At 43.2% G+C, this 27,231-nt stretch overlaps 1 protein-coding gene across 2 annotated transcripts in view; it reads left to right on the top strand.

Annotated features, from left to right (window-relative positions):
• The first annotated feature begins 1,138 nt into the window (after window positions 1-1,138).
• The window catches only part of KIF2C (kinesin family member 2C), a 63,066-nt gene continuing 36,973 nt past the window's right edge, over window positions 1,139-27,231 (top strand). For both annotated transcript variants that reach the window (XM_060231694.1, XM_060231693.1), the window contains exons 1-10: window positions 1,139-1,340; window positions 3,632-3,726; window positions 5,059-5,163; window positions 10,751-10,799; window positions 13,723-13,845; window positions 14,466-14,573; window positions 15,156-15,256; window positions 20,806-20,901; window positions 26,360-26,414; window positions 26,843-27,005. In XM_060231694.1, the coding sequence (XP_060087677.1) occupies window positions 1,277-1,340; window positions 3,632-3,726; window positions 5,059-5,163; window positions 10,751-10,799; window positions 13,723-13,845; window positions 14,466-14,573; window positions 15,156-15,256; window positions 20,806-20,901; window positions 26,360-26,414; window positions 26,843-27,005 (959 nt within the window). In that variant the 5' untranslated portion in view covers window positions 1,139-1,276. The remainder of the gene's footprint in view (window positions 1,341-3,631; window positions 3,727-5,058; window positions 5,164-10,750; window positions 10,800-13,722; window positions 13,846-14,465; window positions 14,574-15,155; window positions 15,257-20,805; window positions 20,902-26,359; window positions 26,415-26,842; window positions 27,006-27,231) is intronic.

Raw genomic sequence — 27,231 nt, 5'->3', positions numbered from 1 at the left:
GATTTTTCCAGGCCCTGCGGCAATTCTGGCCAGCCAGCCAGGCCCCAGGGAGGCTGCCGCACAGTACATCTGGGCCCTGTGATCCCTGCCTGGCCCTGGGGAGGCTGCTGCACAGTGCAGCTGGGGCCCACGATCCTCGCTGGCCAGCCAGGTCCCAGGCGGGCTGGCACATGGCTTGGTTTGGTCCAGCAATCCCTGAGGGCCACACCAAGTTATCTTGAGGGCCATATATGGCCCTCGGGACGGAGGTTCCCCACCCCTGCTCTACATGGTCCAGGGTCTTCTTAGTGGCAGCACCCGAAATATGGAATGCACTCCCGGAGGCCATAAGGGCCCTGCGGGACCTCTCTCAATTCCTCAGGGCCTACAAAACCAAGTTATTTTGACAGGTCTTTGGCACCTAAACCGGGAGGGCACTGCCCCTCTACCCTACTGAGAAATTGGAATCACTATGGGTTCACTGTTAGAAAAGGACAATCCTGCCTAGGTTGTTGCTTAACAGCACCATAAAAAGTTTTTAAAATGTTTTAACTGTACTTACTGTTTTAAGTTTTGAACTGTTTAATTGTATTTATTGTTTGAAGTTTTGAACTGAAATTGCGGGATACAAATTAAAGGTAACAACAAGTGACCCTGGAATTGCTTGGTGGCCTCCCATTCTACTAATCAGGGTGGACCCTGCTTAGTTTCCAAGATTTGGCAAGATCAAGCTATACCTTGCCACTGTCCCTATGGACACAAATACAATGAAATGGAATTTGCCAGTACATACATTTAAGGTGGAGGTCGAACAGCAGATTAACATACAACATAATGAAGACGTTTTAATAAAAGCAAACAAGAATCACAAGCTACGTAAGTTTATTAGCTTGCAATGCTTTTCAAAAATTGTATAACTAGGGATAATCAGTTTAAATTTGTTAAAAGAAAATGACAACTTCTCTTGAAAGGCTCCTTTTTTTTGTCCACATATATAATTGATGAAAAACAAGATGCACAACATCTCCCAAAAGGCTCTGCACCAAGCATGGGACTGCTTTACAACTTCGACTGAACAACAAAGCTTTTGCAAACGGTAGAATCGGCCGCGTGCAGTGAGGCATGCTGGTAGATGTAGTTCTGCGAGTGTATGTCTTCTGGGATACGTACTTTCCCGGCAGGCTTTGCAGGACGACCTGTTCAAAACGGCGGCGGTTGATTAAATGCTTCTTTTCGCTACTGGTTTCTTGTGTGGGAGGTGCTGCTTGTTTGCCGAGCCTGGACCTTTTCCTGTATTATGGACCCGAGTTTTTATCGTTCCCTTCAGCCAGGGATTTCGATTAATATTCAACGTAGCAATGGTAAGCTCGGGAACAGTTATAATCCGTCTGGACTGTCTTTTCTTGTCCTAACATGTTGGCGGAATTAATGTGTATGCGCCGTGACCACATTCTGTCCCCAAATTTGCCTACCTCGGAGCACGCAATCCTAACGTTTTGCAACGAAGAAAACCTGGATAAGCATAGGCTATCATTATTCTCCTGGTTCTTCAGGATGCTTGAGTTTTGCTAGAGGAAAATGCCGAGGAGTCAGGATCATGGCGTGATGGAAAGGAACACGACTTGAATGCCGAATGTCCTCGTTTCATGGCACCCCTGGTTATGTAGAAGACAGTGACAAACTCTGCCGGAGCCTCTGCAAAGTAGCTCCTAGCCAGAGAAGACAATATTGAAAGTCTGATAAAAGAACGGTATATGTGCTTGTGCTTCTAGTGTTCTTTTTAAAAGATGCATTTTTAATGGCTGCTGTTCTGAAGTGTTGTTTTTCCTTCTCCGTGTATAGCTTTAAGAAACTACATTATACTGTGAGGGACACTTGGTCCAAAGCCCGCTGCTGTCTACTCTGATTAGCAGTAACTCAGCCCGTGGTGTACTGTGAACAAGTTGTCTTGTGTTTTTCAGAAACAATCAGGCTGAACATAGTATGGGAAACATTTTGTGACTTGATGCATTTGCAAAAAATCATCCCCATTTGTGTGGGAAGCTTTCTTCCTGGTGAATTAGGATTACATTGCCATGTTTACATAGGGAACATTTGAGAAAAGCCATTATTTTCACTCTCCCAGTTCTGCAGTAGTACAGGCCATGCTACCATATAATTTTACTACCCTTGTAGATCAGGTTACATTATGTACAATGTTTTTTGTGGTGACTTTTGCAGTATAGTGGCCACGATGGAGGAGGCTGTTTGATATCCCAAGCACAGTGATTACAAACTGTGCTGCAATGCCTTTCTCTGCCTACAGTTGGTTACAGGCTGCTAAATCTTTCTCTGAAATTAAAAATTGCCTCTGAAATTAACAGCTGTTAACATACAACAGGTGACAGCAATAAGTACAACCATTATGACTGTTTAGTGTTTCACTTTAGAGAGTGATTTGAAAGTTGTGGTATTTTTGCTTTATTGGAAGTAATAAAGGTTGGACTTTTTTTTTATAGGCAAACTTTTCTATAGTGAGTTTGAACCTGGAATACAGCAGTAATTTTTCTTTGGATAGCTTTATTCTCAGTTGAAACTAATTAAGCTATAACCAGTCCCAGTTTCTGGATTGAAAGCTCTTATGATCACACTTGGAGCTTTCCTCCTATGTCAAGAAATAACCCTTAAGCCTCTTGAGGTATAACTAGGCACACTGATTGGTAGAACTTGCTGTTGTCCTAGACACCAGCTGCTGGGACCTGTGCAATAATCCTACAGGATCCCAATGAACTTTAATAGTGACATCGAATTGACAGAGGGTGGGTGGTGGGCAGGAAAACTGCAGTAAATCATGCTCCTTATTAGTATTAATGAAATGAGAGGGTGTGACTACCTTGCTTGTAGTATTACTTGTACTGTGGTGGCACATCATGGTTGGGGTGGGAGATTGAGAGCAGATTGGCTTTCATCTCACTCAGCAAATGTTTTAGATTAGATCAGGGGTGTCAAACAAGCGGCCCAGGGGCTGAATCAGGCCCCCCGAGCAATTGGCTCCTATCAGGCCCCCAAGCAACTGGCTGTCATCTGCTTCTTTCTCCCTCTCTTGTGCTTCCTTCTGCATCACAGCTTGCTTTGCCATGCTTGCTCAATAGCATAGGAGCTACAGAGCAAAACCTATATTTCCTCTATTTGCTGAGACTCTTCCCTTGGAGAGTGAGGGGAGGGAGAGCTTGCTTTGCCAGGCACAGCAGAGCTACCGAGCCAAGCCTCTTTTCCTTGTATTGCCTGAGGCGCCTCCCCCTTCTGGAACCCTGGGGAAGGAAGGAAAGAGCCAGAGCTTTCTTTGCCCAGTTCCCTGGGCCCTGTGGGAGAAATACAAAGAAAGCAGCTTTAAAACTGAGTGCTAATATTTTAAGGATGTTTTAAGGTTTTTAAAAAATCTTTGTGTTTGTCCGTGTCCTTTATAAAGTTTATATCTCTGCTACCTAATCATAAATAGGTACTCACATGGCCTGGCCCAACCTGACACGACTCGGCCTGACAAGGTCTCATTAATGTCAGATTCAGCCCTCATAACAAATGAGTTTGACACCCCTGGATTAGATGGTCGTCTCTGATTGACTGAATTGGAAATTTTTAAAAATGTTTTAATTACAATTTTATTTTAAATCAGGTGCCATCCACAGTGCCAACATTAAGCTTGTGAGTCTGGAAAAAATGACTGTGTGTGTTGAGTGGACAGAAAGTGACAGTATCAAAGGGAAAGAGGTGAGAATTAAAAATTGGTACTTAATCTTTGCAGTGTTCACAAGCATCTTTGCAGTCAGGAGGCTTGAGTTGGCCTAGGCTCACTGGAAACAGATTAGTGGTCCCCTATTGGATCAGACTACTTTGTGAAATGGGCTCTAAAAGCATTCTGGTTCTTTGATACAGAAAGCTGAATAATTTAGCATCAGTCCTAAACTCCTGTACTTTACAGAGCTCAGTAGTGCTTACTTCTGAGCTAATCTGGCTGGGATCAGGCTATATTTTATAATAGTTACTTGTTGGTTGAGCAAAATGGGTTCAGAGTTATTTATTACAGTTTCACATGGTACAGCATACATGATGGAAGCAGAACCTAATGTTCAAAAATAAGAGGCATTTGTCTGGATCCAAAGGAGATGCTCTGTCAGTGTAACAGTAATTTTGCTAACAGACTGGCAAAGGGATTGGAACCATATTTGCCCCTTTCCCTTTCCTGTAGGCCCCCATACTTTAGTGTCTGCTTATCCTCCGTGAACAGACCTTTTTCTTTTTGCGGGGGAGGAGGGTGTTCACTGGAGTGCAGCAGTAGGGGCTAGGCAGGAAAGCTTCATTTTATAAACCTTAATCCACTTGTAGTACTTTGGATCCAGCCCAATATATTCTGCACATAGTGGATATATGTAGCGTGAGGTGACCACTTAATCCAGAGACTGAGGTGCATATTTGGGTATTCTTTCTACCTAATCTGAAGGTGCCTTTACAGCTCGAGAAAATGCCTGTTGGAATGTTGCAGCACTAGCAATAGGATTATGATGTCACCCTAAGATCTAGCAAGTGGAGTAAAGAGACATCACTTGCTGTCTCTGCACAAAACTAGGAGGGAGAAATCAACTGTACAGGCTAATTAATTCTGATTAGATGTTGTATACTTCCCTTTTTGCAATATTTTCCTGCTTAAATTCATTCCAGTCAGTAGTAACGGTTTGGGGATCCTTACAGAAGAAATCAGGGAGTGGTTTGGATGTACTAAGATTAGCTGTTAAAGATTAACAGTGCCATCGTAAACAGATTTACACCCTTCTATATGACCTCAATAGACATAGAAGGGTGCAACTCTGTTTAGGATGGCAATGTAAATCACTTGTGGCAAATCAGCTTTGCTTGTGAAGGATGACCATGAACCTGTGTGGAACTTGGCTGGAATTGGTAGCCAGCTTTCAGTATCAAGATCGTTCATATTCACCCTTTAAACATGCAAACGAAAGTATAGACTTGGCTGGACTTATAATATCTTTTTGAAGTTAATGCTTAAGTATACATAGGACATTCCATTCTATTTTTTTTCCTTTGCAGATTGACCTTGATGATGTGGTAGCAATAAATCCAGACCTGTTTACAACTCCAGTAATTACTGATGTGAACGAGAGCCTTCCTGTACGAGATAATGTAACCACACAGGTATGTAACTCTATTATTCCTCTGATTCTTGCTGAGGCAGCAAAAAATCCCCAATATATGGGATTTTTAAAAAGTCTTCACATTTAAAGTGTCATTTCAGTAACTTCAAACACACTTAACTGTTTTGTGATTGCCTTACTATAAAGCTCTATGCTTTTAAACATATTGGTGTTAACATATGATTAACTTGTCACAAACATTTAAAAATCTTTATTTGGATAAATCATTAAAATATTCAGTATGAGATATATAGTCTAATAATTAACAGACCAACAGAGAGAAAACCAGTCGACTATAGGTATGCCAAGTGACTTAAAACAAAACAAAACTGTAATCTACTATATAGAACTGACTGTAACCATGTTTTCTCATAAGCAAAACTTCTGTTTCAATAAAATAGATGTACATCATTTTCTAAAGTCAATGCTGCTTCCCTGCCTGCCTGTGATTTAGTACTTTCAGTTAGTTCTCATATAATCATGGCGGTTCACACATATATTTGCCCAAGTCATTAGTTGATGGCATATGGCATTAGTTTTTAGTAGCAACAACTACTTCTGTGGCAGCCAACATATTATTCACTAGCTCTTTTTTTTTCTTTTACATACTTTTCTCCAATCATTTCCTCATTTCAGTTGTAAAATAATTTAACTATTTTCAAGGCTTCGCACCAAAAGCATTTTTCTTCTACAAGATCAACAGAAAAGTCTATGTCTTACGTGTGGCAACATCTGTCTATGTAGTATTACTGGTGTGTAATAGCATTGGAATACAACTTTCTGTTCTATTATAGCCACTTCTGAGAGGTTTTTTTGGACCATCTTACATCTAGCTCTGCATAGTAATTGTTACTGTAATTTCTGAGATCTTTTCCTTATTGCCTTCAGTATTGACTTTCATATAGTAGGAAATTCATCAATGTATTGTAAAGTTTGAATTGTTAAAAAAAATTAAATATTAAAAATTGTTAAACATTAGTAAGATATGTTTAAAAAGTGAAAATCTTCCTTGATTTATAGCAGCTGGCTGATCTACAGTTTGGTTTTAATCTCAATGTGTCATAGATCTGTTACCTGTATGCATATCATGCTACCTAGCTTGCTGTCTTCCAGTTGCTAAAGTCACTTTTTTATCTACCATGAAGTCACTTCTGGTTTGTAACTAGTGGTGTAAAAGACCAGGATGGTGTCACATCATGTTTCAGTTTATCAGATACAGAAGTGTTTGGTTGGAATTATTTATCTTCTGTCAAACATTATCCATTTCTAAAAGGTATGGAGAATTCAGGTTGCTCAGTGGCTCAACATGTGCTAACCTTATTAAACTCCTACTATTAAAGTTATTCAAGACGGCTTGTAATAATAGTTTGACACCCACAGTGTTATCCTTTAAAGAGCTGCTTCATTCTGTGCCCAGTGGTCTCAGTGAGTTTAAAGTGGAGTAATTGCACAGGATTGCACTCTTTGCAACTCACATTCCTTTTCTGTTAAAATATTCATTTTTATTCTTGTAACTTCAGATATGTTGGTTTACAGCAGACAACTGTGTCTAGCTATTTTGATATGTCACTCAAAAAGAAATTCACACACTGGCAAAATGTTAATTGTAACCACTATAATTGTAATAATTCATAAGACCCCTTATGTACCTTTTGTCTCATTTTGTCATTATCTAAGGATGACCAACATTTCGTTAATTTTGTTCCAGTGTATCTGATATTCTTCCGATTAGGTTTCCATAGTATATCTCAGGCCCATAGCTAAGGTGAGGCCCCTTGGGTCTCAGACCCCCAACTCCCCATCCAGTCCAGTCTCCTAGGGCTGACTGTTGCTTGACCTGTGTTGCCTGGTTGCTCTGGCCCTGGGGGCTGCTGTGGGTGGGTGGGCATGCAGGGTCCAGGGGGAGAGGAGCTGCAGATGTGAATAAGTGGGAGGACTTAATGGGAGAAAAAGTGGGGTGAGTGCTCTCAGCAACTTCCCCATCCTTAATTCTGCTTTGCTTGGAATGCGACTGCAACATTAATGGATTAATTCCATGCACCATGAAAACTTTCACACCCTGTGTCTTTCTTCACAGCCATGTGATCTTGGAGCTAGGTGTATCTGTGGCAATAAGAGTGCCATGGCAATAAGTGAGCAGGAAAGCAGTGGTGCAGGACAGCAGTCCCTGGCTGACTGTCAATCCCTCCCCTGCCCCCCCCCCCAGTTTATTCCTTACCTGCAAGGAGGTGGTGCCAACAGCCTTGGGGCTGCTGAAGGAATCCACCGAGGAGAGGTACTGGGATTTGGCTGTCAGGGATGAGCTGCACTATGAGGCATAGTGTCTGGGGAAGCCCTGATACATTCCTTGGGGGGTGGAGCAGGGGGAAGACTGCAGTCATGTGGGAGCACCTGGAAGCCAAGGTGAAGGCTGGGCCAGAGTGTGCACTGTGGGCCTTGCAGTCTCCCATGTTCCTCATCTGCTGCTTTGAGGGGGGAGCTGCTGGGCTGGCAGCAGGCCACCATTGGGCTGTGGGACTCAGCCACAGGCATACAGAGCAGCCACCAAGGCAGGGTGCTTTACTTGGGAACCATGGAGCCCCATGAGTATATGCTCTCCTTCTGCTGGACCTACTTGCTGCCCAAGACCCTGGCCAGCATCAGTGTTTGGGTTCAAACCCTGACTTGATCACTCTCAGGCAAGTATTTTTCTTCCAGCCTCTGTAGTCCCTGGGGAGAGGGCCTCCTTCTGAGGACCTTCTCAACGGATTTTTAATGTTTTTTTTTATTTTTGTGATGTCATCTTTGTGATGTCATTTTTGGGCCTCACCACCTTCCCCAGTGCCCTCCCACTGAAAATGTCCTAGCTATGGGCCTGTTCTGTATCTGTATATTAATACAAAGTGTCTCCAGTTTATTGCTAAGCCTTGCATTCCAAATTCCAGTCTTTCCAGTAGTCTTTTCCAAGTAAGCTATTTCCATGATCTTTCTCTGCTAGTGCTGTATTCCCCCCACCCCAGCTTACTGTAAGGAACTCGAATACACATTAAATACCAGTGGTGAGAGGGGACACATACCCTACCCTATTCTCTTGAAAGCTGCTTACTGTTTTTGCAGTGAATTTACTATATAGTGGATCAATCCAATTGAGGCAGCTGACCCCAAACTGAATCTTTAACAGAGCAATCCTATGTCTAGTCTTTTTTTATAATTACTCACCGCCAAATTCAGCCACTGTACTTATATAAATGTTCAGAGTCTTCTGGTACATACGTAATACAGATATGGATTGACGCTTCCATCTTAGATCCTCATCAGTCCAGCTTCCGCCCGGGTCATGGGACAGAGACAGTGCTGGTCGCCTTGGTGGATGATCTCCGGAGGCATCTGGATCGAGGTGGTGTGGCAGTGCTGATGTTGTTGGATCTGTCGACTGCATTTGATACGGTCGACCATCGGCAGCTGAGCCGCCGCCTCGCCAATGCAGGGATTTGGGGGCTGGCCTTACAATGGCTTTCCTCCTTCCTTGACGGATGGGGACAAAGGGTGGCAATTGGGGGAGAGCTGTCCCAGAGGCACTCACTGGATTGTGGGCTGCCACAAGGGTCAGTGCTCTCTCCGATGTTATTTAACATCTACATGCGCCCCCTTGCCCAGATTGCCCGGAGATATGGGCTTGGGTGTCATCAATATGCAGATGATACCCAGCTCTATCTACTAATGGACGGTTGGCCTGACTGCGTCCCAAAAAATCTGGACCTAGCATTGCAAGCCGTGGCAGATTGGCTCAGGCTGAGTAGGTTGAAGCTGAATCCAATGAAGACAGAGGTCCTTTGCCTGGGTCGAGGCAGTCTAGGAAGGGAAATCCCCCTTCCAGTTTTTGACGGTGCGCCATTGAAAGTGGCACACAAGGTCAAGAGCTTGGGGGTTCTACTGGAGCCTTCCTTGTCCATGGAGGCCCAGATAGTAGCCACTGCCATATCCACTTTTTTCCCTCTTAGGCGGGCGAGGCAGTTGGCCCCTTTCCTAGAGCGTCACGACTTGGCAAGTGATCCACGCAACGGTCACCTCAAGATTGGATTACTGTAATGCCCTCTGCATGGGGTTGCCCTTGTGCCGAACCCGGAAGCTGCAGCTGGTGCAGAATGCAGCGGCTAGGCTATTAATAGGGCTCCTGAAATGGGAGCACATACAGCCGGGGCTCCGCAAGCTGCACTGGCTGCCAGTTGTATACCGGATTCGTTACAAAGTGCTGGTTATTACCTTTAAAGCCCTATGTGGCTGAGGACCTGCCTACCTTAGGGACCGTCTCTCCCCATATGTGCCCCAGAGAGTACTGAGATCAGGTATAAAAAATCGGCTGACAATCCCTGGGCTGAAGGAGGCCAAATTGAAGAGTACACGTAAAAGGGCCTTTTCAGTCGCAGCTTCACACTGGTGGAACCAACTACCAGATGAAGTGCAGGCCCTGTGGAGTCTTGATCATATTCCGCAGGGCCTGCAAGACTAACCTTTTTCAAATGGCCTTCACTTAAATGTGGATTGATCCACTATATTCGGCCATCATAAATTACCGAGGAGAACATCTAGAGTATAGCACTGAAAAATGTTAATTCTTATTGTAAGTGTATGTTTTTAATATTATAATTATATGGTTTTAATTAGTAAATTACATATATTGTTTTGGAAAATGTTTTATATTGTAAGTTTTACATGTTGTGAGCCGCCCTGAGCCTCCTTCGGCGGGGAAGGCTCGAAGGCCAACGCCATGCTGGGAATTATTAGGAAGGGAATTGAAAACAAATCAGCCAGTATCATAATGCCCCTGTATAAATCGATGGTGCAGTCTCATTTGGAGTACTGTGTGCAGTTCTGGTCGCCGCACCTCAAAAAAGATATAGCATTGGAGAAAGTCCAAAGAAGGGCAACTAGAATGATTAAAGGGCTGGAGCACTTTCCCTATGAAGAAAGGTTGAAACACTTGGGACTCTTTAGCTTGGAGAAACGTCGACTGCGGGGTGACATGATAGAGGTTTACAAGATAATGCATGGGATGGAGAAAGTAGAGAAAGAAGTCCTTTTCTCCCTTTCTCACTATACAAAAACTCGTGGGCATTCGATGAAATTGCTGAGCAGACAGGTTAAAACGGATAAAAAGAAGTACTTCTTCACCCAAAGGGTGATTAACATGTGGAATTCACTGCCACAGGAGGTGGTGGTAGCCACAAATATAGCCACCTTCAAGATGGGTTTAGATAAAAATATGGAGCACAGGTCCATCAGTGGCTATTAGCCACAGTGTGAGTGTATATATAAAATTTTTTGCCACTGTGTGACACAGAGTGTTGGACTGGATGGGCCGTTGGCCTGATCCAACATGGCCTCTCTTATGTTCTTATGGGAGGGCGGGATATAAATAAAATATTATTATTATTAATATAGTACAAAAGAAGAATTCTTGACTGCCTTTGGAATCCAGGGAACTTTTGTTTTTGTCCACATTGTAGAAATGGTTTTTCCACTGATAGGCCAAATGACTCCTGGACAAAATGTGGTGTGTATTGTTGCTACTGTTCACCTAACTGGACCTCTTTTTTTTTATATCTCAGCGACAAACTCGCAGGGCAACAATCTCAAAAATTCCTGCTCCAAGAGAAGGTAAAAATTACTTCAGCTGCTATAGCTGTTTGTTCTGTGACTGTATAGTGGACTTTTTCATTTGAAGTAGTGCCAATGTCTGGAGGTTAATTGGGTTCATAAGGCATGGGAATCCTAATAATCCTGTGTTTTCTGGTTCTTCTGTATATATCTACTTTCACTTTCCTATTTTCATTCTAATTTGCCATTTCCATTTTTAACTTAGGACAACGATCTCCACCATAGTTGAGCCTGTGGGCACCTGTGGCATTCTGTCTTCTGCAGCTTACCTTCAGTCACACAGTGATGATTCTTTTGCTGTGGTGCCAACTGCTATCAAAACAACATTTTAAAAAAATCTGCACAGATTTCCAGAGGCTAGTCAGAAGCCTTGCTGGGCAAAAGCCCTACCCTGCCTGCTTTCTAAAAACACTTGGTGGGTGCCAAGGAAGGTGTCAGTGAGTACCATGGCACTCACAGGCACCACATTGACTTAGACAATATAAAGAAGAAGAGTAGAAGAAGAGCTGGGTTTATACCCCACTTTTCTGTACCCTAAGGAGTTTCATAGTGGCTTACAATTGCCTTCCCTTTCTGCCCCCACAACAGGCACCTTGTAAGGTAGGTGGGGCTGAGAAATTTATGAGAGAACAATGACATCCAAGGTCACCCAGTAGGCTTCATGTGGAGGAGTGGGGAATCAAACCCAGTTCTCCAGATTAGAGTTTGCCATTCTTAATCACTACACCATGGTGGCTCTCTTAACCACAATCAGGTCTGTTATATCCTCTTTGTTAGGCGTCTTTCTTCACAACCATGTGATCTTGGAGCTAGGTGTATCTGTGGCAATAAGAGTGCCATGGCACCATCTTGTGAACTTAAAGTGTGGGTATAAATGCATTATATATATGGTGCATGTAAAATTCTAACATACTTGTTCATTAATCCATAAGGCACAAATGGTAGTAAAGCATTCAGGAGTTTGTCTGATTTAATCTGTGAGCATTTGTGAAGGCTAGAACTCTTAAAATAAGAGATCCAGAAGCTCTGTATCACAACAGAATTTTCCTGCTTTTGTTAATTTCTTTATATAGGTAAATTCACAAGCATCTCTCCAGGTTTGGGCTCTGTAAACAAAAATTGCAATTGAGTATAAAATGGCAATGCTTCTTCCTGCCTGCCTGAAATTTGGCAGGGAGGGGAGGATCTCTTGGAGAAAGGGTCAAATCTCGGAGAATTTCATAACAATTGGATGTAATTCGGTGAAAGGGCTCCCCCCCCCCATGGAAATAAGCAAATATTGATCATAATAATTCTTGACCATAATTATAATTCTCCATGTAGCCAGATCTGTGGATACTTAAATCTAGAGAATGGAGCCATGAACAGAAAATATGGGTCTTTTGACAAACCTGAAAAATCACCCAGGTTTGCAGAAAAAAATAAGAAATCCAAAAAAATACTTTGAGGAATAAACTCCTTCCCCCAAATAATAGAAACAACATCTGTAGCTTTAAGAAACAAATGTCCTCCCTGCTAGGCAACCACACAGTGCTAGCTTTCAAGCCTTGGTTTCCGTCAGTAAAAGGCAAGGGGATGGGCAGTGCTGTTTCCAGGCCTGCTTTGTCCTTTGAGAAAGGGCTCATTTTGGTCAAGTCCTGCAGCAACCACCAGGTGACTTCCATGTGACTTGCATAACTCATTCACTCCTGGCTGCTTGCTACTGTTTAACAGCAGCCATCCCTTGAAAGCCAGTGTAGTATAGTAGTTAGAGTTTCAGATTAGGATCTGGGAAACCCGGTATAAATCATCACTCTACCATAGCAGCTCACTGGGTGACCTTGTGCTGGTCACAATCTCAGTCTAACCTACCTGTTGTGAGAATACAATATAGGAGAGGAGAATGATGTGAACTTCTTTGGGTTCCTGTTGTGGAGAAAGACAAGTTATAAATGAATTAATACATTTAGCTGAAGATGAGAGGCAGATATAAAGTCAGTCGACTGGTGAAGAGAAGGAAGCAGGGAAAGTTGAGGATTTAGGGGTTGCCAAGGGGAGGGAAATAGTGCATGGAAGAGAACATAGGAGGAAATGAAATTCTCATAGCAAGTCCTTGTGGGTTCCCCACTGTTTCCAGCACCATGTAACTGGGCTATAGGTTGCATGGGTAGAGGCTGTCAGGAGGACAGGAGGAAAAGTTGAAAGCAGGGAGCAGATAAAGGTAGGCTTGCTGGTGTTTCAGCAGGAGAGAAGAAAGCAGAAAAAGGGGAGATGTTGTGGGGACTTTGATGGAAAGGAAAGAAGGAAATGTGGGGTAGGAGAAAATGAGATGCCCCAAAAAGTCTTTGGGGGTCCTTCTGCTTGTAACAAAAAAATGAACACACATAGTAATTGCAATTCAGTTTTTTAAAAAAAACCCAGATATCTAAGTGGCTACTCCATCTTCAAAGATCAGGAAGCTATTTGGAGTTAACTTTTTAAAAAGGTAGATATTATCTCACGTTTAAAACAGTTAACGATGATGGATAAACTGGAGAATGGGACCAGGTTTTGCATCATTGCAGACAAATAGGCTAGTTTTTAAAGCTTAATATTTCATTCCTAACATCAGGTAATTAGGTATGTTCAACATCCAAAGTCTGTATGTAGCATTCTTTGCTGTTTCTCTGGCATTTGATGGGGCTATTTGAGATATGTGGATTTTAATTATGAAATGTGTGGTTTTTTAATTTTATAATCTTGTATTTTGGTATGGATTCAGACTTTTAGACTGGGTTTTGCCACATTAATCATCAATTCTGTCTCTTACCTCAATTTCTTTCAGAAATGGGTGTTTATCCTGATCTGTACACTGCTTGGTCCACTAAAAATAATATGCATGTTTTCAAGTAAACTTTGTTGCATGCTAAGTGCCAGTTGGTATTTTCCTGCCTTGTTTCCTTAGCATTGCGGCTCCAACCTAGTAAGATGTCTGTGATAGCAGAATCCCATAAGAGCCCTTTGGAAAATGAAATGGAGGTGGAGTCCTCTGCTTCTGTACCAACACGAAGCCGTTCTGCTCTTCCTGGTGAGTTGTTTGTTAAAGCATGACTCTGAATCTGTATTGTTTAAGTGATCATAAGAGGCAGGATTTTGTATTCATCAGAGCATTAAAAGTATCTTTTATGTTTTCATTTTCAAAAGGTGGATCCTTAGCAATCTGGAAGTGACTGATGTTTCTGCATCAACTTAACTCTAAAATGCAGTTCTAAACAATCCAGTTCCATGCTTCCACTACTTGCAGTGGGATGTCTTGAATGCTGGAGCAGTAGCAATAATGATTGCAAAGTGGATTGTTATTTCCTGGTACCATAATCACTTCATTGAATTTTGGGTTCAGTTGCTGCTGTCATAAACTCAGGATGCTGAAGTAATACAGCTTATCTATTTGTATTACTTGGCTAATAACGTTTCTACAGGAATGGCTGTGGATTAGTCAGTCATTCTACCTAATTCAACAAATTTTTACATTTCTGATCTGGACTTGCTTTAAAAATAAACCATTTACCTGCTTCTTGTATTGTCTAATAGTAAAAGCCCCTTCATGGGCTGATATTTCTCTTTTCTGACTTATGCACTGCAGACCATCTTGTTTTTCCTTTTGTTACCTGGGTACTGATATTAATCTCTGGATTCCTGTCTCAACAGTCGTGCGATCTCGTAGTACTAGAGCCAGTTCTAATGCCCATCCAAATGGTAGTGAATTCTTAGAAGAACCTCCACAGTCATTCAGAATTGTTTCTTCTGCAAGTCAAGGTAGAAGACTGACAGCTTTATTTTATGTCTTTTTAAAAATATAATGACACATTTCCTGTTTCTTTAATAGTTGTAGACTCTCTCTCCTTATTGTGCTATGTATATTATGTTCACCTGTGAAAACAGTAATCAAAAGATTCAATCATGGCTTTGTAATATGGAATTCTGCCAGCTTGGAGAAACTGTTTAGTTTGACAGAGCTTTCTGTAAAGTCATTTTCATATTTCTGATGATCTTAATGAAAGATGTGAATTAAAGCTTAAGTTGAGTTGGGCTCAGTACTGCAAATAGGCTTGAGTAATAAAGTCACCTCTGGAGCATACGAAGCAGACTTAAAAATGTAAGCAGAGTGCACTTTTGCTCACTTCCAAGTAGCCAGCTTTCATACACTTTTTGTACACTTACATGTCTTCCGGCTTGAAATAGGTGACTTCAGATATCTTGAACTTGAATATCCATCCTCTTGGAATTATCTGAATGGTCACACTTCCTTCCCTGGTAGGCTTGTGGGTAAAAGAGCTACCTATATATGTAGCCTGTGGCATTTCTCTACTAGTAGCAGCACACTCTTGCTTTCCCTAGCCCGGAGGAAATCAAACGTTGTGAAAGAGATGGAAAAAATGAAAAGCAGGCGGGAAGAGAAAAGAGCACAGTTTTCTGAAATAAGAAGCAAACGCGCACAGGTAATGCATTGATAAAACACTAGTGCCTTCTTTAGTGAACACCTTCTGCATAATGTCCTGTACAGTCCCAAATGCAATAAGCATCTCAGGTGGCATGCAAAATGTGCATATTTATGTGCTCTGTTTTATTTGAATAAAATAAGCTACATACAAAAGATTGATCCCAAACTTCTGCTAAAGCAGCAAATCTGTGAAAGTAATTTTAATATTTCTATTGTACACGCCAAAGATTCCAAAAGAGAGCCAGTTTGGTGTAATGGTTAAGTCTACGGACTCTTATCTGGGAGAACCGGGTTTGATTCCCCACTCCTCCACTTGCAGCTGCTGGAATGCCTTGGGTTAGCCATGGCTATCCCAGGAGTTTCCCTTGAAAGGGCAGCTGCTGTGAGAGCCCTCTCAGCCCTGCCCACCTCACAGGGTGTCTGTTGTGTGGGGGGAAGATATAGGAGATTGTAAGCTGCTCTGAGTCTCTGATTCAGAGAGAAGGGCGAGGTATAAATCTGCAATCTTCATTCTTCTTCTCTGCTGAGGGTTGGGGGGACCTTCCATAAAATATGGCAAGTGGTCATAACAAGAAGGGGAACTGGCCAGATTTCACCCTCCTGAGGACACTCCTGCATTAGTTTTTGCTGTATGAATCCAAACACGCCCCAGTTATGCGTGTACATGAGTAAAAATTCAAGTGACTCTCCTTTCTTACTGTCTCCCCCCACCCCAGAGTTGCCAAGTGACATATTGCTTTTGAGGGTGCCCTCAGCAGTACCTTGTGGGGCACTGAAGGCTGCTGGGGCAAGGAAAATGTAGTAAAATCTGTTTATGTAAACTCATTTACATTGCAGAAACTTACATCCAATTTATGTTGTGCTAACAGTTTTATCTTCTTGGAATTAATTTGAGAAAGCAAACTAAATTAGATGCATTGATTATAAAATTTTATATTCCAGATGTGTGCCCTCTTATTTATGAAAAACCCTTTTGCTACATCCAGGCTATAGTTAGCTATTTGAGAAGCTCCTAATCAGCCTAATTAACATAATAAAGAAGACAGGATTTTTAAAAAGCTGAGGACTACAACCAGGGCAACGTACTGGGCTGGCACTAGTTGGAGCATGCTCACTTTCCCCCAGTCTAAATACAACTTCATAGTTTTGCCTTCTAGCCTAATGGAGCATTGTGAAGTCACAAAAGTTGAAGTGCTAGAAATACATGAATTTGGCCTTGATGTCACAGCTTTAATAACAGTGGAATAAATGCATAGCAGAAATACTTTGGTTTTTTTCTTTTCCCCCTAAAAGACCCATGGGCGGGGTGGGGGCGGGGAGGTGCAGTGCTCATTCAAGACTTCTTTTCTTTCAGGGCACTCCCTGACCCGAACATCGCAGGCATAGAGTGTACCGGCCTGGTGTGGGAAACTGAGGAGAGTTTGGCGATCTGGGTGGTGTACTGACCACCTAACACACTACCGGAGAGCCTGCCTGCCTTGCTGGACGCAGTGTCCACCTGGGCATTGGACTTCCCCAGACTTCTAATTTTGGGGGATTTCAATGTCCATGTTGATGACGCAGCATCCTTGCAGGCACAGGACCTGGTGTCATCCATGGAAACGCTGGGACTCAACCAATTTGTTTCAGTTTCCACACACTGGGCCGGTCACATGCTAGATTTGATCTTCGGGGCAGGGATATCAGTGGATCTGATGGCGGCAAATGCTGTTCCATGGTCAGACCATTATGCCTTGAAAGTCCAGCTGGACCTGCAGCTTCCACCCTATTTAGGCGGCGAGCAGATTTATGCTCACCCATGGAGCCAAATGGACCCACAGTGGTTCCAAGAGGCCCTGCAGGATCCGATGCCCCCTGGTGGGTCGTTGAACAAGTCATGTCAGACTAACCTGATCTCTTTTTTTGAGAAAGTGACTACCTTGCTGGATCAGGGGAATGCTGTTGACATCGTTTATCTTGATTTCAGTAAGGGCTTTTGATAAAGTTCCACATACTATCCTTGTTGACAAGTTGGTAAAATGTGGTTTGGATCCTGTTACCGTTAGGTGGATCTATAACTGGTTGACAGATCGCACCCAAAGAGTGCTTGTGAATGGTTCCTCATTCCTTTGGAGAGGAATGACAAGTGGAGTGCCTCAGGGATCTGTCCTGGGACCTGTTTTGTTCAATATCTTTATCAATGATTTGGATGAAGGAATAGAGGGAATGCTTATTAAATTTGCAGTTGATACTAAATTGGAAGGGGTTGCAAACACAGAAGAAGACAGAAACAGGATACAGGATGACCTTGACAGGCTGGAAAACTGGGCTAAAATCAATAAAATGAATTTTAATAGGGATAAATGTAAAGTTCTACATTTAGGTAGGAAAAATCCAATGCATAGTTATAGGATGGGTGAGACTTGTCTTAGCAGTAGTATGTGCAAAAAGGATCTAGGGGTCTTAGTGGATAAAACGTTGAACATGAGTCAACAGTGTGATGCGGTGGTGAAAAAGGCAAATGCAGTTTTGGGCTGTATCAACAGAAGTATAGTGTCCAGATCACGTGATGTGATGGTATCACTTTACTCTGCTGTGGTAAGACCTCACCTGGAGTATTGTGTTCAGTTTTGGGCACCACATTTTAAGAAGGATATAGACAAGCTGGAACGGGTCCAGAGGAGGGCGACGAAGATGGTGAGGGGTCTGGAGATCAAGTCCTATGAGGAAAGGTTGAAGGAGCTGGGAATGTTTAGCCTGGAGAGGAGGTGTCTGAGAGGTGATATGATCACCATCTTCAAGTATTTGAAGGGCTGTCATATAGAGGATGGTGTGGAATTGTTTTCTGTGGCCCCGGAAGGTAGGACCAGAACCAATGGATTGAAATTAAATCAAAAGAGTTTGCAGATCAACATTAGGAAGAACTTCCTGATTGTTAGAGCGATTCCTCAGTGGAACAGGCTTCCTTGAGAGGTGGTGGGCTCTCCTTCCTTGAAGGTTTTTAAACAGAGGCTAGACGGGCATCTGACAGCAATGAAAATCCTGTGAATATAGGGGGAGGTATTTGTGTGTTTCCTGCATTGTGCAGGGGGTTGGACTAGATGACCCTAGAGGTCCCTTCCAGCAATATGATTCTATATGAGCTTGTGGAGGACTGGTATTCCCGACTCTCCGCTGCCATCGACGACATCGCCCCCTGAGCCCTCTTTGCTGCCGTACCAAAGCAGCTCCCTGGTATTCCTTGGACCTGCTGAGGATGAAACAGCAGCTTAGATGGTTAGAGAGAGTGTGGTGGCGTGCTTGTGATGAAGAGTCCAGAACCTCTTATAGAACGCTTATGAGTCTATGAGAAGGCTGTGAAGGCCGCTAAGAAAATTTTCTATGCGGCCTCCATAGAGTCTGCAAAGTCACGCCCAGGCCCAATTATTTAGAACAATTTTGTTCTAAATAATGGCTAACTTTGCCATCAAGCAATCAAAAAGATAGAGAATTGGATATCAGCTCTGAGGCTTTTGCAACATATTTTGCAGATAAAATCTTGACTCTCCACCAGGACCTCCCAGCCACGGTTGATACAGTATGTGAACTGGAAGCCCCTTGGCCGTCGGATGGTCCAACATTGGACTGCTTCAGTCGACTCACATTAGAGGATGTAGACAGGATCCTAGATGCAGTGAAATCTACCACCTGCCCTCTGGATCCCTGTCTATCCTGGCTCGTGAAGGCTTGCCAGGATGGTATTAGGGACTCTCTGGGTGATATTGTTAATCTGTCCCTCACATGTGGGATGTTCCCAGAGATGCTAAAAGAGGCTGTAATTCGCCCGCTTTTGAAAAAACCTTTGCTCGACCCTAGTGTGCTCGCTAACTACCGCCCAGTTTCTAACTTGCCGTTTCTGGGAGAGGTAGTTGAGAAAGCGATAGCGGAGCAGCTGCAGGTTTTCCTGGATGAAACATCCACTCTGGACCCATTCCAGTCTGGCTTCCGCCCAGGCCATGATACAGTACTAGTCGCCCTCATAGACGACCTAAGAAGGCAACTGGACCAAGGCGGGTCAGTGTTGCTGATTCTTTTTGACTTATCAGCAGCATTTGACATGGTCAACTATCACCTTTTGGCCCACCGCCTTGCCGTTGCTGGGGTGCAGGGGGTGGCCTTTCAATGGTTTTCTTCCTTCCTCCGGGGACAGGGACAAAGGGTGATGCTTGGTGAGCAGGCTTCCCTGTGGCACCCACTTATATGTGGAGTGCCTCAGGGAGCTATTCTCTTGCCTACATTACTTAACATCTATATGCGCCCCATTGCTCAGATTGCCTGAGGTTTTGGACTGGGTTGTCACCAATATTCTGATGACACCCAGCTCTATCTGTTGATGGACGGCAGACAGTCTTCTGCCTCTGAACATCTGTCGGAGGCATTAGGAGCTGTGGTTGGATGGCTACAGCAGAGTCGACTGAAGTTAAATACAACTAAGACGGAGGTCCTGTACCTGAATTGAGGGAGGGTGGGTTTGTGCATCCAGCTCCCAGACCTGGTTTGGGGCCGCTTTGGTACCGGCCCAGCAGGTAAAGAGTTTGGGAGTGATTTTGGATGCCTCCCTTTCCATGGAGGTCCAGGTCACAACAGCTGCGTGGTCTGCCTTCTTCCATCTACGGCAGATAAGGCAGCTAGCACCATACCTATCCTCCCAAGATTTGGCTACCGTGATCCATGCACTGGTGACTTCCAGGCTGGATTACTGTAACTCGCTCTACACTGGCTTGCCCCTGGAACTGATCCGGAAACTGCAGCGGGTGCAGAATGCGGCAGCTCGCCTGCTTACTGCATCACCTATATGGGTGAGCATACGGCCGGCGCTCCGCGGCCTGCACTGGCTGCCTATAGAGTACCGGATCCATTTCAAGGTGTTAGTTTTGACTTACGTGGCCTGGGACCAACATACCTACAGGACTGTCTCCTTCCATATATGCCCTGGAGGTCGCTTCGTTCGATCTCCCAAGATCTTCTTATAATCCCCGGCCCAAGGGATGCCCATCTTGCCTCTACCAGGGCCAGGACTTTCTTGGTCCTGGCCCCGACCTGGTGGAATCAGCTCCCAATGGAGATCTGGGCCCTACCTGGCCTACTGACCTTTCGTAGGGCCTGTAAAATGGAGCTGTTCTGCCAGGTTTTTGAATGAGGCTGCGGGCATCCATCTATTAGATCGGTTGGCCTCCCTTTATGCCTTCATGGCCCACTGCATAGTGATGCAGTGGGCCATGAAGGCGTAAAGGGAGGCCAACCGATCTAATAGATGGATGCCCGCAGCCTCATTGTGGAGCTATACCATCTTGCTCATACCACCTTGCTGAACTAACTTACTGCACTTACTGAATGTTAAATGTGTTTTTACTATGATTTTATTGTTATTTTAACTTGTTGTATTCCACTCTGAGCCCCCCAAAAGGGGGAAGGGGCGGAATAGAAATAAACTAATAATAATAATTAGGGTGCTGCATGCTGTAAAGCAAAAAAGCTTACCTTGACAGTTCTTACAATATCAGGTACAATTACTGTCTCACTTTACAGGAATTTGATAGTAGTTGTCCAAACTGGGAATTTGCACGAATGGTCAAGGAATATAGAGCCACTATTGACTGCCGGCCAATATCAATGAATGATCCTGTAAGTAATTCTTGAATCCTTAAGTAATCCTTGGAACTAACTAATTATATGCTATGGTATTTCAAATGCCTTCAAATAGGTGCCATTTTTAGAGAATTTTCTAGCTATGTTTTGAGTGACAAGTAGAAACTTCTAGCAATAAATAGGTAAATTACTAGGGAGGAAAATTAAAATCTGAACTCAAAATGTGCTACTTCTTTTTTAAGTCAGTTTGCTATTTACTGTGTATCCCAAAGGAACAAGTGCAAAGATTGCACACAAAAGACATTGCTTTGAAAAAATATTGGTGTATTGAAAATATTAATGCAGATTTACATTATAGATATTTAACTAATTGATGTTAACTCTATAATCTGAGAATCAAAGTATGTAGGTTCAAAGGATCACTCACAAGCGATCAGCTTTAAAAAATGGTACTATTGCTTGTTAGCAATTAACATTTCATGAATTATATCTAAAAGTGCACCCAATGCTATCTGCTTGCTTTATTTAGTTATTATATATCTGCATTAATTTGTTTTAACTTGCAGAAGTGTGATTGTGCTATTATGCTAGTGATTTCTCATACTTAGTCCTTGGTTGTATGTAACAGCTTTTTTCTGCTGTCAAGTTTCAGCTGACGTATGGCAAGAGACATTCATTGGTGGTTTGCCGTTGCCTGCCTGTGTGGAGCAGCCTCAGTATTGCTTGGTGGGCATGGCATGTGACAGTTATTATGATGAGAGGACTTCCCTCTGCTACTGCAGTATCCTCTAATGCAGTGGCCCCCAACTTTTTTGGCACCAGGGGCCGGCCCCAGACCTGGCCCGCTCACCGCAGCCCCAGGGCCAGCAGAGTGGGGGCATCAAATTCAAGGGGGGCCCCTGCAGTGCCTCCTCCCCCCTCCATTTTCACCATTTTAAGGCCGGGGAAGGGGTGGTGAAGCACCTACTGGGTCCTTTAAAGGCTGACCCCAACGCCTGAGGAGGAGGCAAGGGCAGTGCCACTTTTTCAGTGGGTCGCTTGCTCCTGAGGTTTTCCCCGACGATCAGCTGATCAGCGGGGGTGGTGGTGGTGTCAGCCTTAAAGGGCCTGGGAGGCACCGCCAGGGGGTGGCAGCGAGGCTGTGCGGTGCTGCGGGTGAGCAGTGCCATGAGGCTGTGTGGCCTGGTTGCTAACAGGTCGCGGACTGGTTGTGGTCTGTGGACTGGGGGTTTGGGGACCCTTGCTCTAATGTTGTCTCCTTGGAAGAAAGGAGCCTCATTGTGGGGAGAAAGAAACACGAAGGCAGGGTTTGGTCACTCAGGAGCCCCCTGTCCTCCAGGCTGACACTTCTTAGCCTACCTCCTTCTCAAGTGCTCTGGCTCTTTTTATGGAGGCAGTTCTAGAGCCTGGAGCTTCCACTCCTGAACTCTTTGTGGGAGATGACTTTCCTGCAGGGCTTATGGAGAGAGGAAGTCCCTGATGATAAGGTGCCACTGGCCTCATCAGAAATAGCAGTTGCACCCTCACGTCTTTTTGGTGGCTGGAACAGCAACAACTCTGTGGATTGGGCATGGGGTTCACCCTGCGTACTGTTCCCATGTTCACCCCTGGGAGCCCAACACCCTTATGTGTGTCTCTGGCCTGCCTGCTCCCATTGTATTCTCTGCAGCTAGTGCTTCTGGGCCCCTAACTTGGGGTGGATCCAGTTGACCAACCTGTGGGCACTTTGAATGTTTTGGCCATTCTGGTGTAAATATGGAGGTATTGGGGTGCATTCTGGACAATGATGTATTGGGAGAGGTTTGATCTGAAGGCGTAGTTCAACTGTCCATAGCTGCCAATGTTGTTCTGTTCAGGAATTGTCACATTGTCCGACTTCTGGGTTCCGGCATCTCAAGCTCGGTGGGGTGTGCGGAGCTCGCTCTCTGCGATCCCCCAAACCAGGCGGTAGGGGGGTGCCACAGCTGTGGTATCTCGAGGAAGATCCTGGAGGGTTCTTCCAGCAGCAAGGGGCTCTATAGGAGCCAGGGAAATGGCGGCGGTCATCCCTGTTCCTCCTGTTTGCCCCGATGCCCCACCGACGCGGTCGCCAAGATAGCAGTAAGAGATGAATGCCTGACTGCTTTTCTTCTTTAACAAGCTTCTACTATATCATATTTCTACCTTAATCACCAAAATGCTATCGTGCAAGTAAGTTCTTTTTACTACTACTAATTAATGGATCTTCTGTCATAACGCCAATTTGGACTGTTCAAAAAAGGGAAAGAGGAGGATATCCCTTTCCCCCCAAGGAAGCCTTCAAAAAGACAAAGAACAAACTTAAGAACTTTTTATAACTTAAATTGGACTGAACATGGACATTTGAATGGATTTGGCTTACAATTAACGAAGCTATAATGAGAGCATTATTTTATTTTAATACGGTCTGAACAAAAATCTGCTATATTTTTTAAGAGAAATGTTTTTGACATCTGATTGGAATTGAAATAATTATTACTGAATTGTAAGAGGAAAGGTCATGACTGGAGGAGACTGAGAAAGAAAGACTATCTGGGACTTTGAGTTGGTTTTTTAACTTTGATCATCAAACTGAGTTACATTGTGGAGAAAATGGCGATTCAACCCGAAGCGCTTTATACAAAAGATATTATGATTGCCATATCCTCCTTAAAGCAGGAAATCAGTCTGCTAGCAGAGTTAATACGGGACAAGATGGAAATCTTTGTTTTAAAACACAGCGAAACTAAAAACCTAAACGAGTGGAATGACGAAGAGATCAAGTGATGTCTATGGAGATGAGAGAGGTGGAGAAAGATCCGATGGGAAAGGAGTCGGAAAAAATCAAAATGGAGACATTGTGCACAGTTACAAAAGGAGGTGAAAATCAATCTTAATTAAAATTTGCGCAGGAGGAAATGATGGTGTGGAGATCCCATTGCGTTTAATAAAGTGGATATACATGCTAAAGGACTGACTACTTCAAGAAGATCAAGTCTTGGAAAACTTTTAAAAAGAAGGGATTATAAACTGTTGCTCTTTTTTGTAACTGGTTAACATGGAATTAACAAAAGGGAACTGGCGCCTGGCCTTGAAACGGACTGGAAATGACAAGTGTGATTTTTAGAGACATATGATTTTGAAATGGCAAGTGAGATTTTTAGAATCTGAATGCTTTTTTCTTTTTTCTTATTTGTTATTTTTACTTATAGGTTCCATATTTTTAAAACTAGTCATTTTAACAGAGAGTGGGTTATAGAGATATGATTTTTTCCCCCATGGTTGAGATAAATAAGTGAGAGAAAGGAGGTGGGTTTTTTATTTTGGGATTTTGTTTCTTACAAAGTTAGATGGAGCAAGTTAATAGAGAGAGTGTTATAGAGACTGTATGATTTTTTACTTGGGTAAAAATAATAAGCATGGGAAATGAGATTGTCACTGGTTATTAAATTTGAGTGTTTTTTTAAGACACTCTAAATAAATTCTAAATAAAAAAATAAAAAAATAAGAGTAATATGAGTCTCCCAAAAGTTTTAGACAAATAAATAAGCAATTAATTCAGGTCAATTTATAACAAGGTAGACAACACAGGAATTTAAAAACTTTAAAGATCTGCTCTTGGTTATTTTTTGCATTGTTCTTTCTTTCTAGCAATAGATTCTATTGATATTGAAACAGATAAAGTAATATCTGTTAGGTTTTATTTTAGATCCTTGCTATTTTTATTTTAACTTTTTTCTTTGTTGGCAACAATTAAGGTAGTGTTAAGGATAAAGAGATTATCTGGGCCCCCTTGCCCAGATTGCCCGAAGGTATGGGTTGGGTTGTCATCAGTATGCTGATGACACCCAGCTCTATCTACTTATGGACAGCCGGCCTGCCTGCGCCCCAGAAAACTTGGTCCGGGCGTTACAGGCAGTGGCTAGGTAGCTTAAGCTGGGCTGAAGCTGAATCCGGCGAAGACAGAGGTCCTTTGCTTGGGTCGTCGTGGCCCGGGAGGGGAGATCCCCCTGCCAGTCTTCGACGGGGCGCCGTTGACAGCGGCACACAGGGTCAAGAGTCTGGGGGTACTATTGGAGCCTTCACTGACAATGGAGGGTCAGATAGTAGCCACTGCCAAGTCTGCATTTTTTCATCTTAGGCGGGCAAGGCAGCTGGCTCCTTTCCTGGAGCACGACGACCTAGCAATGGTGATTCATGCTACGGTCACCTCGAGGTTGGACTACTGTAATGCCCTCTACATGGGGCTGCCCTTGTGTCGAACCCAGAAATTGCAGTTGGTGCAGAATGCCGCTGCCCGGCTGTTATTAGGGCTCCCAAGATGGGAGCACATTCGGCCGAGGCTTCGGGATCTGCACTGGCTGCCAATAATATTCCGAGTCCGGTACAAGGTGCTGGTCATTACCTTTAAAGCCCTATATGGCCTAGGACCTGCCTACCTTAGGGACCGTCTCTCCCCACACGTTCCCCAGAGAGTACTGAGATCAGGTTCGCAAAACCTGCTAGTAATCCCTGGGCCAAAGGAGGCCCGTCTGAAATCCACCAGGGATCGGGCCTTCTCGGTAACGGCGCCTTACTGGTGGAACCAGCTGCCAGAAGAGGTGAGGGCCCTGCGGGACCTAGGGCAGTTCTGCAGGGCCTGCAAGACAGTCCTCTTCCGGCTGGCCTATAAGTAATTGACACTGAGAATTTTTGGATGGAGCTAGAGTGCATTCTGACAGACCGCTGGTTTTTATGTCCTATGTTTTATTAATTTATTGTTTTAACTGTTGCCATGTAATTGTTTTTAAGCCAAACCTATGTAAGTTTTATATGTTGTAAGCCGCCCTGAGCCACCTCGGTGGGAAGGGCGGGATATAAATCAAAATATAAATAAATAAATAAATATTCATCTGCTCTCCTTATGATTATTGTTAGTGTGGTTAAAGTTAGTATTTATTCCTAATATGGCTAAAATAAGCTACTGGGTTCTATTTTGTGATTGGTTGCTTTGCTTTTCTCATTTGTGGACATTAAAGATGAATAGTATAGATTTACATTATAAATAGTGGTAAAAATACATATAATAACGTAATAAGACTATAGAATGTAATGGTTGGATTGGGTTAAAACCTAAGGCTTGCTGGAAGAAAGATTTTAAGATTAGGTTTGGAAGATAGAAATGTAACAGCTTTATTTACTGCTTCTCTTTTTTTTCTTCATATTGTTTTTCCCCCCAACTCCCCCCCCCCTTTTTTGCTTCTGTATCCCTGTACCATTCCTTCCCCTTTATACTGAAACTTAATAAAAATTTAAAATCTAAAGATGAGGAATTGTGACATTTGAGTCATGGGCAGTTGTTCACTGTCTCTCCTTTCTGCTGTGTTGCACTGTGATAAAGTGATACTGTTACACTTTCATGCTTTTTGCTAAAGGAAGAGCTTTAAGCATATGCACTGGCTACAGGATGTGGATCCTTGAACTTCTGGTCTTACTGTATCTATTTATGTTTTGAAAGATTGAAGAACATAGAATCTGTGTCTGTGTGAGGAAACGACCCTTAAATAAACAAGGTAAGATGATACCGGTGCACTCTAGCACTTGACAGGTTATGTTATTCCAGTGTTGTTTTTTATATCTGAATTCTTTAAATCCTGTAACAACAGAAATGATGGCAGATGTGCATTTGTCATCTTGTTAATATAAAACTACAGAATGCTAAGCATCAAATAGATTACTGTGCAAACCTAGTAGATATCTGTATCCAGGCTTCCTGGGGCTCTAGTTTATTAATTTTCCCCTACTTTGAGACTTTTCTTCTGAGGCTGTCACACTATTCACTACTGCAGTGATTTTTTTTTCTTAATTCTTTGCCAAGTCACCCAGTTTTGGCACCTATAACTATAGTTCATTTCTTTGGTTGCCACTATGATTTGCATTGTTTGAAGAATTCACAGTATCTGATTTCATGATACCAACTACTTTGCTTTCTTATAAACAGAACTTGGAAAGAAGGAATGTGATATAATCACAGTAGCTAACAGAAACACCATCCTGGTACATGAACCAAAGGTGAAGGTGGATCTGACAAAATACCTTGAAAACCAGGCTTTTCGATTTGACTTCTCATTTGATGAAACAGCTTCCAATGAAATGGTTTATTGGTAATGTATGTCTTTCCTCCTAGTGGTGGTGAACAGTGTAAAGTAGTGACCATGTGCAAATGTTAACCATTGAGGGCCCATTTATATATGATGCTTCCTATTTGAGGTGTTGCCAAAAAACTAATCCATTTTGGTGCTCTGTGTAACAGGTTCCTCATTTTTAAAGGTTTTTGTTTCTCATATTGACTTGCAAGTATACATCATATACAACAATGTTGTTTGTCCC

The sequence above is a fragment of the Heteronotia binoei genome, chromosome 2, assembly GCF_032191835.1.
Source record: "Heteronotia binoei isolate CCM8104 ecotype False Entrance Well chromosome 2, APGP_CSIRO_Hbin_v1, whole genome shotgun sequence".
Taxonomy (NCBI): Eukaryota; Metazoa; Chordata; class Lepidosauria; order Squamata; family Gekkonidae; genus Heteronotia; species Heteronotia binoei.
Note: the sequence above shows the minus strand (reverse complement) of the source record. Positions and strands in the feature narration are given on the sequence as shown.